Source organism: Sinohyriopsis cumingii, chromosome 5 (genome assembly GCF_028554795.1).
Source record: "Sinohyriopsis cumingii isolate HCF-2022 chromosome 5, ASM2855479v2, whole genome shotgun sequence".
Classification (NCBI taxonomy): domain Eukaryota; kingdom Metazoa; phylum Mollusca; class Bivalvia; order Unionida; family Unionidae; genus Sinohyriopsis; species Sinohyriopsis cumingii.
In genome coordinates, this window is record NC_142965.1 from 50,949,255 (window position 1) to 50,966,853 (window position 17,599).

Sequence of the window (17,599 nt, forward strand, 5' to 3'; positions counted from 1 at the left end):
GTTGGTATGTACGCCTTAATGTTGGTATGTACACCTTAATGTTGGTATGTACACCTTAGTGTTGCTATGTACACCTTAGTGTTGGTATGTACACCTTAGTGTTGGTATTTATACCTTAGTGTTGCTATGTACACCTTAATGTTGGTATGTACGCCTTAATGTTGGTATGTACACCTTAAGAGTTGTTAAGAGCCAGATTTTAGAGTTTCACTATAAGTAAGATCAGGGTTTATCAAACTTTCTAAAATTAGGTTTGCCTATCGTAGGTAGGTAGGTGGGTATGAATGAATAAATGAGTGAATGGAATAAATAAGTAAAGCATCATACCAGATGCTGCTGATGATAAACAGATAATGCAAGCTATACCTAAATTAGAAGCTTCTTGCAATATGCAGCAGATTTCACTGGGCCTATTTTACCTACCCAATCCTGCAGGAAGATACACGTCCTGGGTACAAATGCTGACCTGTCAACCTTTACAATTTGACTGCTGTCTGTCATATGTTGTTAGTTTTCATTTGTTACAGTGTTGGCTATCACATGCTGATGGTTTCCTTGAGTTAGTGTTGTCTGTCACATGCTGATGGTTTAATGAATTTAGTGTTGTCTGTCACATGCTGATGGTTTTTGGAGTTAGTGTGATCTATCACATGATAATGCTTTTCTTGAGGTACAGTGTTGTCTGTCACATGCTGATGGTTTTCATGATTTTCAGTGTTGTCTGAAACATACTTATGGTTTAATGAGTTAGCATTGTCTATCACATGATAGTGGTTTCCTTGAGTTACAGTGTTGTTTGTCACATGGTGATGGTTTTATGAGTTAGCGTTGGTTATCACATGTTTATGGTTTAATGAGTTAGTGTTGTCTATCACACACTTGTAGTTTTCATGATTTACAGCATTGTGTGAAACATGTTGATGGTTTTCATGATTTGCAATGTCGTCTATCACATGCTGATATTTAATGAGTTAGTGTTGTCTATCACACACTTGTGGTTTTCATGATTTAAAGTTTTGTTTGAAACATGTTGATGGTTTTCATGATTTACAATGTTGTCTATCACATGCTGATATTTAATGAGTTAGTGTTATCTATCACATGCTGATGGTTTTCACGATTAACAGCAGGGGTATCGAACTCAAACCACCCACAGGGCCACTTGAGGTCATTTTCGATGGTGTAAGGGCTGCACCACCTTTGTTATCTCTTATGACACCTTGTGACACCAATCATTTTGTGGGCCACAGGATATGGCTTGGCATGCTGCATGCAAACCACATGTTTGAGACCCCTGATTTACAGTGTTGTCTATCACATGCTTTTGGTTTTCATGATATACAGTTTTGTCTGAAACATGCTGATGGTTTTCATATTTACAGTGTTGTCTATTATATGCTAATGTTTGTTTTTAATTATGTACCTTGTCGATGATATACTAATGATTTTCTCAAGTTATTGTTGTCTATCATATGCGGATGGTTTTCTGAGGTGGTGTTATCTTTCACATGATGATGGTTCTTATGATTTACAGTGTTGTCTATCACATGATAGTTTTCTTGAGTTAACAGTGTTGTGTAGCATATGCTTGTAGTTTTCGTGATGTACATTTTTGTCCATGGTTTTCGTGATTTGCAACATTGTATATTGTGTGCTGTTGGTTGTCTTGATTTACAGCATTGTCTGTTGTGTGCTGTTGGTTGTCTTGATTTACAGCATTGTCTATTGTGTGTTGTTGGTTGTCTTGATTTACAGCATTGTCTGTTGTGTGCTGTTGGTTGTCTTGATTTACAGCATTGTCCATTGTGTGTTGTTGGTTGTCTTGATTTACAGCATTGTCTATTGTGTGCTGTTGGTTGTCTTTAATTAAGTGTTGTATATCTGATGGTTTTTGGTAGTTACAATGTTGTCTATCATATCTTTGGTTTTCTTGTGTTAGTGTTGTCTAGAGGTAGTGCTGATAGTTGTTTTGAATTACATTGTATATTATATGCTTGAGTTACCTGTAGCTTCCACATAATATACCAATTATTGAGTTACCTTTAGCTTTCACATCAGATATCAGTTATTTAGTTACCTTCAGCTTTCACATCAGATATCAATTATTGAGTTACCTGTAGCTCCCACATCAGATATCATTTATTGAGTTACCTGTAGCTTCAACATCAGATATCAATTATTGAGCTGTGTGTAGTTTACTCCACAGATAACAATTATTGAGCTGTGTGTAGTTTACTCCTCAGATAACAGTTATTGAGCTGTGTGTGATTCTTCCTCAGGTACCACTTCTTGAGCTGTGTGCAGTTTCCTCCTCAGAGAACAGTTCTTGACCTCTGTGATTCCTTCTCAGATTCCAGTTATTGAGTTGTGTGAAATTTCCTCCTCAGATAAAATTTCTTGACCTGTGTGTAATTCCTCCTCAGATAACAATTATTGAGCTGTGTGTAGTTTACTCCTCATGTATCAGTTATTGAGGTGTGTTGTTTCCTCTCAAGATTCCACTTCTTGAGCTGTGTGTAGTTACCTACTTAGATATCAGTTCTTGTGCTGTGTGTAGATTCCTCCTCAGATATCAGTTCTTGAGCTGCATGAAGTTTCCTCCTCAGGTAACAATTCTTGCCACCAAAATAAATATGTGTTGCAACACACTTGTAGGTGATCTGAGTGAAATATATATTTAATATACAAGTTCAGTACCTCATAGCTATGTTAGCTCTTTTGGCAGAGCTTCAGAATTGTAATTTGTATAATTTGTAGAGATGAACTGAATAGCTTACATTATCTTTCAGCTCAGACATCTTTGGCAGGATATGTAGTTAGTCCCTGTTTTTTGGGTACACTTATAGTCTTGTACTCTGATATAAAACAAATAACAGAACAAAATTATTTCACAACAACTGCAAAATTTATTTTATAGGTATAAAATACCAATATTTGTTAAATGCTGTATCACAAAGTTTATGTCACTTTCGTAATAATAGAGAATAGATGAACATCACCCGTAAGAAAAGTAAAATGCCATTGAACATTAATTGCAAAAGGTGAGTATACTCAAAGATGATTAAAATATGAATCAAGAAACAGCATTATTCTTACTATTATATTACACACATTTTCTTCCAGAAGATTTCATTTTTAGTAAAATGAACGACAGAGGTCTCGCTATGATTTTAAAACTAGGAGTTTTTTTTATAAAAAAATAGGAGTCCCACCAGCAAAAGTTGCATTCCCCTACCAGAGCATATTGGGCATATCTGAAGTAGCTAAATTTCCAGATGAGAAGAACCAGTGGTTGCCATTGAGTTTAATTTTCTAAATTCTTTATACCACTGATATATAGCTCTTGTTTGTCCATTAGAGTGAGACTGAATTATGTCAGGCCAAGGAAAGGTCTTATTCTAAGCACTAAGCAAGGCATCACATGCTTTCTTACATTTGGCTAGTGTTCCAAGTGAACTATCAGTCTTGCAACTTTAGCACTCTTCTGAATCTCCTTACAATCTTCATCGATTTGCTGTTTAACCCCAAAATACTTATCCAAATTTGTAAACAGCATTTTGTCAGTTTCATTGTATCTTGTTTTCAAGGTCACATGCATTACTTATTTGGCTACACTTGGATATGAACACAATAACGAAACTTAAAGTTGTTCATTTTATATACTCTTATACAATTGTACATCACTGGATCTTTCTGCCTCTGAATTCAGTCATTGTAAATATCAGCATATTTTTCCACCACTCAGCAGCTAGTCAAAGTCTTTGAACTTACCACCCAGCTATTGTGTCATATTCTTTTGATGTACTCTTACAGTGGCAACATGTCAATCTTGGAGGTTTTTCAGCCACTGAATTCTCTAATTGTAAATATCAGCACAGCTAAAATGATCAATTGATCAACTTAATTTCCCACTCAGCAGCAGGACTGGACTGGAAAGCCTTTGAATTTGCCATCCAGCTATTGCATGCGTACAGAGGACCCCTGTGTAAGTGACTTCTGCATCCCAGATAAAAAAATTGGATCCAGATATGAGTGATTAAGCATTTCTGAGACCTATGAATCTGCAAAAGGTTTGTATGGTCTTGTTTCTTCTGACTGCTCCAGTGGCCTAAGTGATTACAAAGTCTGCCTCAGGTGTGGGAGGTTCTGGGTTTGAACCCCAGCTAAGTCATAACAAAGACTTATAAAAATGGTACTAATAGCTGCCTCACTTTGTGCTCAGCATTAAGAGGTTAGTGTTAGGACTGGTCGGCCTGGTGTCAGGATAATGTGACTGGATGGGACATCATGCTACATGTCTGCGGCATGATGCCCCATTGCTAGACATCACCATAAACTGCCACACTGCAGATATCGTAGTGATATGACTGAAAAATTGTTAAATGCACATTAAAAATCCAAATCACACAAATATGCACACACACGCACAATCTTGTTTGCCTCTCAGGCCAAAGTATTCCTCATTGTTTAGCATAGAGTGCAAGAAAGAATTGGGATTTTAAACCATATTTAAAAAATTGTGCTGTCATAAGTCATAAGCATTAATCTTTACTATATTTTCACGCATTTGCCCTGCCCATGGCTATAACCTGTTCTTGCATATACCCTTCAGAAATGTATTAAATGTGTAAAAACTATTTAGAAAACCCTGCAGCCGCTTTTATCCCAGACAAACCGTAACATAATTTCGTATGAGCAACCATATGCACATGGAAGTTTGCAAATGGGTTGTAACTGCCTGGAGTAAAATTATGACACCAACCATTTGCCATGGGTTGATTAAGGCTGGAATAAGTTTGCAAAATGGACCATTTTTCCACACTTTTGCTCGACATGGCAATCACTGATTGACTGAAAATGACATACTGCACCTGATAATCTGATATTCAGTTGACAAATAAGGGAGCAGAATTGCAACAGTGCATTGCACTTGCATATTAGGTGGGTGTGATCATGTCCATGTCAAGCAATAGCATGGGAAAATGGCATAGCTGCCAAGTGTCCCATCTTTCCTGTATTTGTACTTTATTTTGGATCTGAATACACATGTACATTTTTCTTGTTAAAATTCCATTTTTTAATTAAAGAAATTATTAACTATTTCATTGCAATTTTCTATTTAGGACGGGCACTCAGTTCTGTTCTGACAGAAATGTATTGCTTGTATATAGGAATATATCACTTTATATCATCTTCATAATATTCAGCTTCTGAACAAGTCAAAAAAGAAAGAAGATTCAGAATTTTCTACAGGAGAGAAAAAAAAACAACTGGAATGACAATTGTGCCATCTTGTGTAGATTTGTGAAACCATATAGTACAGGAGAAAACTTTACATTTTGCAAATTGTGTATTGTGATTTTGCTACTTGGCATGGAGGTGCCCATGACATAAAACAGCATGAGAAAGTTAATTAACACCAACTTGCTGCATCATCATCAACAACTCAGCCTGAACTTGCAACTTATATAAATACTGGAGAGAACCTTGATGTAATTCGATTGAAGTTGGGTTTACTAAATTTCATTTAGAAATGAACCTTCCTCTTTCAGGTACTATAGTGTTGTTGGCGATTTGTTTCACACATGTTTTCCAGACAGTAAGATCGCAAAGAATTACTCATGTGCTAAAACGAAAAAAAAAAAAAACAGTTCAGAAAGAAAATCACATAATTCAGATCATCAATCAAAGATGGTACATTGGAATTGATAATGATTGAAGAAAAAACAAGGTGTGGAAAAGGATCATATAAACAGCCTGTATCTGAGTGTGTGTTGTACTCTTGCATCTTCTAAATGGGCACCCGATTGGAACAGGGTTCTCCATTCAGAAGATGCAAGAGTGCAACACATGCAGCTTTGACATTAAATAATTAAGTACGGGTACTGTTCCTACAAAAATGGTACTAACAGCTGCCTCGTTTGGCATTCAGCATTAAGAGATTAGTGTTAGGACTGGTCGGCCTGGTGTCAGGATAATGTGACTGGCTGGGACATCATGCTGCGGCACGATGCCTTAGTGCTAGACATCACTATAAACCGTCACACTGCAGACATTGTAGTGATATGACTGAAACATTGTTAAAGCTATGTTAAAAATCGAAAACACACACTTTACTTATGGTTGTAGATTTTATACATAGGTAAATGTGCATTAAAGTTTTAAAAATCAGTATTTGTTCCTGAAAATCAGTATTTTTGTACTCGGGATTTAGTAGCTATGAAATGGTCTGGCATTCATTAAAGGTATGATAGTAAGTCAAACTTGGGATAGGCATGCAGAGTCATATATGGTTACCAATTTATATGATACACAAAGTGTGTGGCTTGAAATATCAGCGTTGATTCTTAAATAGGCCATGCAGGAAGAGAGAAGTGTCCTTCCTTGTAGAATATTATGTAGTTCATGTAGGAATTGTAAGCAACGATACAAGCTCTGTTGCTGTTCTGATTAACACAAACATTTAAACATCATTATCACCCACTTTTTAAGGTTTGTCCGTATAAATTTATAAATAAGCTGATTGCTACCAGCTGTGAGAAAATTAACTGATACCACATTATATTCATGTAAGACTAAGATACTTAACAAAAATGATAGCATGCCACAGACTCGTGATATTTCATGTCAGTTGTGCAAAATATATTGTAGTTGTTTATCTGTCAGTGTCCTTTTAGGGTTATGTTTGAGGTTTTGAATTGAAGAGAAAACAAAACAGAACAATATTTTGTATTTGTGATTTCATGTAAGAAAATGGAATCACCTACACCAAGGATATTTTTCTTTGTATAAAATATTGAATTCTTCCCAATTCAGAGTTTCAACTTTCTGGATTTTGTTATCCATCCATGCTGCATTCAGGGATTTCTTTTTTGTCTCTAACACCCATCATGAATGCTGAAGGTAGAATCTGGCATGGCACAATACTTTAATTTCAGATTCTTAAATTTTCTGTTGTTATTCTGGATTGATGTCAGGAATTCATACTCAGAATCTGTCCTTTTCTGCTCCCCTGCATAATAATTTCAGTGAAAGATATATTAGCTGTTAATTTAAAACCACATAGAATGTACACACACTATAAAAAATAATTAATGGTGCTGTGAATTAGGAGACAAATATAAATAAATAAATCTTCGTTGTAAACTATCAACATGCGATATATATGAGTTCTCTCCCTTCAAAACAAAATTCATTATTTATCTTCATCTGTTGCCACTTGTCTTTTTTCTTTTATGTTATTTTATCATACAAATTGGTTGTGTTTGATTGGTGTTTTTATTTTCTTTACACAGTTTAGTGTTTCTTTGGCATATAGAAATGGATGGCAGTGTTTACGTTTTATATATGTGTGAATTTCTGGGTTTACCAAGGTTAATTCTGGGATTTTCTTAATCTCTTGGGATTCCTAATTGCCTTGTGCCCATTCATAAAAAGGCTTTAAGCTCATCTTGTATAGAAATTTTTTGTTAATATTTTCTTTTAAAAAGCAATGTGTCTTTGTTGAGGATTTGTCATTACTTCCATCACGTCTCATTCTGACCACCACACTTGCTTACATGGTGCACAGGCATATTCTGCTTATTTACATTTTCAGTCTAGTAAATTCTTTTGTAAAATTAGACACTTGCAAGTCTACAAAGCTATTGGATTTACAAACTAATGTGTCATATTATGACTTGATTTGTCATTGAAATACATTATTTACTGATTCAACTGGTTGTACAGCATATGCTAAGGTAGTAATTAAATTGTAATGAAAAGTTAAGCTCATTATATGGCCCACATAAAATTAGCACAGTTCTGGTGTAATATGTGTTTTATGACACATTGTATTGCAACATTAGTGGCAGTACTGTATCATGATAGAAATTGCATTTCAGTATCAATTGCAATACTGTCTTGTGATGCATATTGCATTGCAACATCAGTGGCAATATTATTATGACACACGTACTGCAACATCTCTGGCATTACTCTATCGTGATATTATACTACAACACTGGGGATAATGCACAGTTATAGAGCTGACAGGAGAATGGGTATGCTGAAGTCGTACATTTATAATGTTGCTATCTAATGGGAAATGTGCCTCAATTTCCACTTTCAATTTATCATGCTGTACAACTCTTGGTTAACTAAAGTCACTAAGCAAAGTCCTTCGAAAATGTGGATTTCCTCTTCAGAAATGGTGGCTTCATGGGAGAAAATGGCTTTTTAAAGAGGAAAGTCAGAGTATGGGTAATTTTAATATCTGATGCTTTAATGCTTGCAAAAATTTTGTTTTGTCTGCATTGTTTGCAATGAAAAATGTAAAAATTACCTTTGTTTTTTTTATTAAGCATTGGATCTCTGTTGTTAAAAAAATAGTAATATGGTACTGTAAGCTCGAGTCAGCTTGAGAACATCTACAGTCCCAGTGTCTGTATTGTATTCTAGTCCCAGTGTCTGTATTGTATTCTAGTCCCAGTGTCTGTATTGTATTCTAGTCCCAGTGTCTGTATTGTATTCTGGCCCCAGTGTCTGTATTGTATTCTAGTCCCAGTGTCTGTATTGTATTCTAGTCCCAGTGTCTGTATTGTATTCTAGTCCCAGTGTCTGTATTGTATTCTGGCCCCAGTGTCTGTATTGTATTCTAGTCCCAGTGTCTGTATTGTCTTCTAGTCCCAGTGTCTATATTGTATTCTAGTCCCAGTGTCTGTATTGTATTCTAGTCCCAGTGTCTGTATTGTATTCTAGTCCCAGTGTCTGTATTGTATTCTAGTCCCAGTGTCTGTATTGTATTCTAGTCCCAGTGTCTGTATTGTATTCTGGCCCCAGTGTCTGTATTGTATTCTAGTCCCAGTGTCTGTATTGTATTCTAGTCCCAGTGTCTGTATTGTATTCTGGTCCCAGTGTCTGTATTGTATTCTAGTCCCAGTGTGTGTATTCTAGCATTCATGCTGATTTCTTTAAAAAAGATGTGTAGCAAAATTGATAGAATGGATGAAAATAATTTTTTATCTAGCCTGACCTTTATTTCTTAAATCCATCAAGTATTCAGCTATTTGCCCCATTTGATATGCTTGCTTTAAGGCACATATTATAATGTTGTAGTGTTTCCATTTGTTACCAATTTTGTTTCCATAATAATTTGAGTTGTCCTCTGTAAACATTTATCAAATAATGTCATTGAAGTATTGCTTGAAATCATTGACAAGTCTAATGGGGAGAGATACTTTTATCTTGAGAGGGTCCTTATATGAGGGTTACTTCATTATACTGAACTCTTCTAGCATTTTGTTAATTATCCTGCACAAGGAAATAATGGTATATACATCCCAGTAGATTGGAATGTCTGACTTTGAATGTTGTAGGAGCATATTGTATTACCCTTGTTTGTCAGACCATTTGTCTGTACATTCAGCTGTTTTAATGTTTTTGCTTTTAGTTTCTGGGGGAGTGCATTTGTGTTTCTTGAACTTGGTTCTTTTGTTCATGTTTTTGTGCACCTGGTCTTGTCTTTGCAGGATGCATGTGGTCAATCTGCGGTATCCATGACCAGGGCTGGGCGGAGAGAGAGGTATTCGGGAAGATCCGCTACATGAACTACGCTGGCTGCAAACGCAAATTTGATGTGTCTTTATTTGAAAGAAAATATAAAAACAACACCTGATCTGATGCTGACACACAAAGAAGGAAATGTCATTTGCCATTTTAGTGGAAGTGTTCCAGAGGACAAAAGATACAGTAATAGCTTTACAAATTCAAGGGAGTCAATAAGCACAAAGAGTTTCAAGTCTACAAGTATAATGAAATATTGAATTGGACAGTGTAGAATGTAGAGATGTCTTTAGAAGGAATGAAAAGAACACCATCTTTGTTCAGTTAGTCATTAGTCATGAGTCAGAGTCAAAAGACTACATCAAAATGCCTTGGCATGAAGTTGTTGGCCTATTTTGTGTAAACATTTTGCAAGTTTAAAATCGGGGCGTTTCAGAACAGTTATTTAAGTTGTACCATATCAGTTCTTAAAATTGTTATACACTGACAAGGATGTTTGCTTTTTGACTACATACAGCTGTGCTTCTGTGACAAAATTCTCCTATCCTGCTTTTGTGTAGTTTGAACCTTGACGGAATATAGCTATATAGTTTAGCTGTAGAATTCATGGGCAGTAGGAGCCACTCTTAGTCAAAACTGAACACAAATACTGGTCCCAGTCTCACTTGGTCACAAAGATTAGTAAGGTCATTTGGCCACAAAGATCAGTAAGGTCATTTAGCCACAAAGAGCATTAAGGTCATTTGGCCACAAAGGTCATTAAGGTCATTTGGCAGTGCAGAGGGGCTAGTACTGTACCTTACAAACAGGGATTTTGTTTACTTGACATGACCAACAAATGAACTCGAGGAACCATTGGCTAACAGGACATGTCAAAGATTGGACATAAGGTGTTAATTATTCCAGTCAGTTAGGTAATTATGTTTTCCAGTTTGTTTAAACAATCTATCGCTACAAAGCAGATGGCAATAGAGATGTGAAAACGTGCCTCCTGGAAATATCAGAAACCCAGTAATAAATGGTTGACTCGGGGTCTGTACCATACATATAACATCAATCCCACACTCTATGTGCTTTTTTAACTATATTGTGTGTCCTAGGGCATGACTAAAAAGAAAATAAAAATATTAGCAACAAAAACTAACTTTTATTGTCATCTTTCCACCTTTTTTGAGAGCCAGATAAAATAAAACTTTACTCTTGGACTTTACCAGAAATGCAAGTTAAATTATGTATTTTCAAGATAACAATCTAGCTTGTCATCAATTAACCATTTATTTTAAAGCTACCCTTGTTGGATGAAATTCCATACTACAGTTTACAGAATGAAAAAAAATCATTTGTATAAATTCTTTCTGAGGAAACTTTTTGAAGGATGGAAAGAAAATATTCAAACTTAAACAATATCAGAGACTCTTATCTTAACAAAATAACTTCTCAGTGTCATCATTTTGGTCAGTTTCTAAAATTCTTGAAATTGTAGCATTTGAATATTGACTGGAAACAAATTAATTTGAGATAGAAACTGTCAGTATTGACTGTGTTACATAAATCCATGAACAATAAATTCTGCAGGAAAAATAGTACTTAAAGTATCATTTACACGGAACAAGTTGGTCAAAGAAATATTCTCTCATGCCTGCTTTCAAATGAGACAAATGATGCTGATTACCATCAATTATAGATCTTGATAAAAAAAATAGAGCAACCACGAAACAATTATTATAACATCTGAATTGAACCAAATTGGAAGAAAACCTCTCAAGGCAGATTTCAGCTACATGAGATATCACAGACCCTCTTGGGCCTCATGTTTTTGTCTACCTTGAAAGTGTTGAAGCATAGTTATTCCTTTGTTGGAGTTGATGACAGGGTGAAGGTTAGGATTTGGTATTATGCAATCAACAAAAACCTTCCATGATGGTCATCCTGGAAGTCTTCATATTACTATTTCCTCTGAATGGATGATCATATCAACATATTTGGCTTTTTACTTAAACACTATAGCTGGTTCTGAATAAAAATGAGACTCATATGCCTTCCAACATGGCACCATAGTGGCCTTATTAGAATTGTAGTTATCACTATGCCTTTTGCATAAATAGTGATATATGGAGTTTTCGTTGAAGCATTTCTAGCAATATTTCTGAATGAAAATGGAATGGATCCGACCACTGTTGTGTCCACACTTTTGTGAAGGAGTTTTGGAAACCAGACCTAATGGACCATGGAATCACCTCAGAATCCCTGGCTTACACTTTTGTATTTCACCAAACTTGTGAACACAGTGAATTTTAATCACAATTGTATTTAGTTGCATTGCAGTTAATATTTTGATAACACAAGACTGTGAACAAAGCATCAACAAGTATGTATAGATTTGTATTAAACTCAGTGTGTCAATATATCTGAAGAATATATTGAACGATGCCATTACAGCAAATTTTCTTTTCATCCAAAGTATAATTACTGTAGATTTAACAAAATTTAGCATGTGGGGTATATCATGTCAACTGAGACAAGTTCCATGATCTTCTATCTGGGTTCAGGGTCAAAGGCCATGACAAAGATTTATGTACAATGTTTTGGGTTATTTCATGAACATGTTAGCATAAGCATGTAAGAAAATATTTTTGTTTCCACATTTAGTATGTTGGAATTTCTAAACTATAATGGGAATGGTTTCAGTACTCTGGAGTAAAAAAAATAGTGAAGAAAGGGACTTGGCAGGAATTCCTAAAAATTCCTTTATGTTAGTAGAGCAACAGCCCCATCATAAGACCCTTATTATAATATCTAGATGATACATTTGCTCCATTTATATCTAGATGATACATTTACTTCATTTATGTCTAGATGATACATTTGCTCCATTTATGTCTAGATGATACATTTGCTCCATTTATGTCTAGATGATACATTTGCTCCATTTATGTCTAGATGATACATTTACTTCATTTATATCTAGATGATACATTTGCTCCGTTTATGTCTAGATGATACATTTGCTCCATTTATGTCTAGATGATACATTTACTTCATTTATGTCTAGATGTTACATTTGCTCCATTTATGTCTAGATGATACATTTGCTCCATTTATGTCTAGATGATACATTTGCTCCATTTATGTCTAGATGATACATTTGCTCCATTTATGTCTGGATTATACATTTGCTTCATTTAATGTCTAGACGATACATTTGCTCCATTTATATCTAGATGATACATTTGCTTCTTTTAATGTCTAAATCATACATTTGCTCCATTTATGTCTGGATTATACATTTGCTCCGTTTATGTCTAGATGATACATTTGCTCCATTTATGTCTAGATGATACATTTACTTCATTTATGTCTAGATGTTACATTTGCTCCATTTATGTCTAGATGATACATTTGCTCCATTTATGTCTAGATGATACATTTGCTCCATTTATGTCTAGATGATACATTTGCTCCATTTATGTCTGGATTATACATTTGCTCCATTTATGTCTAGATGATACATTTGCTCCATTTATGTCTAGATGATACATTTGCTCCATTTATGTCTGGATTATACATTTGCTTCATTTAATGTCTAGATGATACATTTGCTCCATTTATATCTAGATGATACATTTGCTTCTTTTAATGTCTAAATCATACATTTGCTTCATTTGTGTCTTGATGATACATTTATATCTGCATACATTTGCTTTGTTTATCAGTCTATTTTTCTATTATCACTCCATCTTTGATTTTTATTTGTTTTTCGTTGCAAAACACTTCAGTATAATTTTTTTGATAATTTATTCGATCACTGTCTTCCATTTCATATTTCCGTTGCATTATTTCACAATATTTAAGCATGAAGTATGAATTGATAACAAGAAGAATAATCAGAATACTAGCATTGTTATTCTTTGTTATTTGTTACAAAATATTGTAAGATAATATTTTTGTTGTTTTTGGTGAACACCATTTCTCAGTACAAGATGGGCTATGCATGGCAGCCAGTATAACTGGTGGAGGAAGAACCTGGGAAAATCCCATTAAAATCCACTGACCCATAGGAAGGTACTGGCAAAACTTTATTACATACCCACATTTCCTGAGTGTGAGACTCGAACCCACATGAGTAGAGGTGAGATGGCAGTGATTGGTAAAGGCAAACACTTTTGATCACTCTGCCACCTGGAGCCCCTTTTAGTTTTGTATATATCTACTGTTTCTAGTATGTATTGATCTTTATCACTTTCGAGAATTTTGCATGAGAAGTACATGATGAAGAAAAATATTAACTATGTATCATGTCTTAGGTTTGGCAAGGACTGTTTTGTTAAAATTTTAGATAGGATAGTGTGCTTAGTAATACTCCACAACCTAACTTCTCTACATTAGGTTTGGTAATTGACTGCACAGGAAGATGGTTTATTTAGTGTTGAGGCAATTGGAGTCAAGTTCCTTGCCCAAGGACATGCCATAGTAGCTGATCCAGGCTGGTTCATTGGTAGGATTTAAACCCGCACCCTTTCAGTTGTGAATCCGGTATGCTAACCACTGAGCTATCACTGCACCACCTTGCCATTGGAAATTGTTCTGTCGAAATTGAGAAAATATACATGAATTTTGGCATTGGAAATGAGGCCAAAAATTAGCTGCCCAAAAGACCTAGCAAAATTGCTGCCAACCATCCCCCAGATTTGAACCAAACCCTAGTACTCTAACATTTGTCAGTAATGTCCTTATATCCAAATTAAACAGGTGTCCGTCTGGCAGTTCTGGTAAACTTTTTTATTGATGAATGCATGTAATTGCATTTGGTATTTGTCTTTAGTGTAATATTTCTTCCCCAGTTATAGTGTTAAATTTTGCTCATGATCAAATTGTTGTAATATTTTCATTATAGAATATTTAGCAAGTTTTATCTAAATATGATCAGAAGTATAGTTGCTGGCATGTTGACAGGTTAATCAGATGTATGATTACATTATCAGGATGCCTGAATATCACGTGTAAGTGTACTTGACAGAGAGCGTGATGATACAAGCCTATTTACAGAGTTTTATAAACATCGTATAAAAAATTCAGATATAAAAAGTATTGGTTTTTTAGCATAAATTGACTTTATTCAGTGCAGAAAAGATAACTTATGAAATTCATGTGTGTTTGAGGTGATGCTGTATTTGGTGGTGGAGGGGGGGTACATATAGTGTACCATCAATTATTTGTTACTTACAAGTGAGACCTAAATATGTTGTGACTAAGTTTGCAGTGAAAACTTCTGCACATTTTTATAAAAATGGTTAAAGCACTTGGAATGGTTTAATTAAATTTGCATTAATAATGGCCATGTTTTCTTTTTGTCAAAGTATTCGTTTTATTGGTTCTTATGTTACGTATTTAGGCTCGAATAAACAGTAACACAAGAAAGAGTGAAAATAACAATCTTTAAAAAATATAACAATTTATTTCCCTGGAAAAATTCTGTAAAATTGAAAAAATATGAACTTACGGTTTTAAGAACCAAATCCAAAAATAATCCAAGAATAATCCATGAATAAAATTTTAGAAGTCCTAATTACAAAATGTTCTGCTGATTTCAAGCTCGAGTCCCAACAAAGAATCCAAGATGGAAGACGATGTATGCTGTAACCTGTAGTGTTAACTTCTACAGTTCCTTATAGAAACAAGAAATATCACTCCGGTTTTGGAAATCTGAATAAATTTTTTATAACAGCTGTCTTTGTTCAAGAATCTCACATGAGCACATGTACTTTCCAGGAGATTTTTAAAATCTTTTTTAATCCAAGCAATTTGAAATAACTCCAAATGACACAACACTTTTCAGTGTAAAGAAAAAGCCCAACTGTGTTTACTTATCTAATACGATGGTTTTAAACTTTAATTTAAGCCCCAGATAAGGGTCATGTGGTCATGTTTGTATATAAAAAAATCACGTAGCACCTGTATGTCCTTGATAAGACCCAATCATTTTACTCTAACAAATAAAATAAACAAAATTGTTTACATCTTAAACCACGTAGTCTCATCATGACCTTGACAACAACCAATCATTTTAAAATAAAAATAGAACTTATTTACGTGGTTGCCACTAATTTTGAATCAAGGTCACGGTCTAGGTCAACACCTGGTGTTTGCTAAAATGAACAGTCAAGGTCAAACTATTTTTTAAAAAAAGTATTAAGTTCCTAACAAACAAAACTACATTATTTTGATATATAATGAAATTTAAAAAAATAAATAAAAAGATTTTAAAACTTAACGAACAATTAAATCAGATAGAATTAAATCAAATGTACATAACAGGTTAATATCTCTTAATCGGCCAGTAGAATTGTCTGTTGCATTTATTTATCATTAGATGATACAGTGTTTGCAAAAACATTAATGACACTCAAGATAGAAAGAATGTTTTTGTTCTGCATTTTTTTGTTTTTTCACCAAATGGAAATGATGTAAAACTTGCTTTATTGGACTGGTTAGAGTGTAATTACAATTACAGAGGTAGGTTATAAGATGCTAAAGTGCCATCTCAGTGAATATATTTGAAAAGCAAATATTCCAAGAAGTTTCTTGTGCATAGTCTGCAGTAATGTATTATGGAGTAAAAGCTGAGAATGCAAAATTTGGTAAATCCTGTACAATTTCCAACTCTAACATTTTTAAAATGGGTAAAATACTTGGGGCCAGTAATTCTTTTTTTCCAGTACTTTTGTTACCTGATGTCCTTTTCATAAGAGATGAATTTGAACAAAATTTGAACATATGATAAATACTCATTTTATTTCTTATTGAGGCCACAAAATATTTTGTGACATTTTATCAGCTTTTAACATATTGACCTTAATTTTGCCATTTGAGACAATAAAAGACGGCTTAACAATGTTTTACAGCTTCTTTTTTCTCATCACTATAGTGTTCAAATTGTGACCTTTCTGGCAAACATACGCAGCGCATAAAGATCAAAATGTACAAGATCACCCAGTCAAAATATCTCCACAATAACGTGCTGTTCTTAGCTCACCTATATGAAATAGAGGAGTTTCTTTACTACCCCTAGCATTAGCATCAGCCTGTGCACAAAGGAAAGTATGTACATATACACAGCCTCACTGGATCTCGAGCATTCTTTATTCCATGGTCCCAGTCAGAAGTTTGGAGTGGGTTTTCCATTGGGGAGGGGGCTAACTTTGTATATTGCATGTGCATTCTTGGAAAAGTTTTTGCATTTTGTTTGGCTTTTTACACAGCACACAATTTGTTATACCTATAATCATGAAACCTGGTGAGCTGATGCATCTTGATGAGTACTGTGCCTTCGCCACAAATTAGTTAACTGACTCGTATTTCATGCTTCACTGACTTTGGTTCATTTTTTTCTTGCAAGTTATTACTCAAGCTCTGTTCATGTTATAATATTTAAACCAGATGATTTAATGTATCTAATAGTTCGACACTTTTACAACAAAAGATCATTGTGGTCTACATTTCACATTTTATTATCTTGGGTTAAGTTTTTGAATTTTTGTCATGAACAAATAAGATTATCACACCCTGTATATGTCTGTTATACCGTATCACACCCTGTATATGTACCATTATACCTACATCCATCAAACTTAGAGGAAACATTCTACAGAGTACTAAACTTGTCACAAAAATAGGGTACTGTAACCCATGTTTCATGCTTTAATGACATCGGTCAAATTTTGTTTTTTGCACTATCTATCGACAAATAATTCTTGAACTCCACATATTTGTCTTGAATCGGGGATTATTTCATCATATCTTCAATTGCTGCCATTTACATTGTCAGCAGAAGACAAGGCTATTCTATTAATTCTATCAATAATTTGAAATATAAACTTGTAAAATCTAAACATTTGCTTACTAATCTATATTCAGAATAAATATTGCCATGGCTTTCCCTTGCATCATTTGGAGTTGATAAAAACTCAGTTCTGCTTTATAAGCTCAAGGATAAAGTTGGAATGTAAATTAATGTATATTTTGCTCATACTCAAAAATGTGTAGTTGAATAGACAAC

The 17,599-nt window shown here is 34.4% G+C and overlaps 1 protein-coding gene across 1 annotated transcript in view; it reads left to right on the forward strand.

Moving 5' to 3' along the window:
- LOC149799149 (deoxyribodipyrimidine photo-lyase-like) overlaps positions 1 to 16,435 on the forward strand; it is a 58,958-nt gene extending 42,523 nt beyond the window's left edge. The window contains exon 9 of the mRNA XM_089958273.1: positions 9,510 to 16,435. Coding sequence (XP_089814399.1) covers positions 9,510 to 9,655 — 146 coding nt within the window. The 3' untranslated portion in view covers positions 9,656 to 16,435. The remainder of the gene's footprint in view (positions 1 to 9,509) is intronic.
- Positions 16,436 to 17,599: the final 1,164 nt, after the last annotated feature.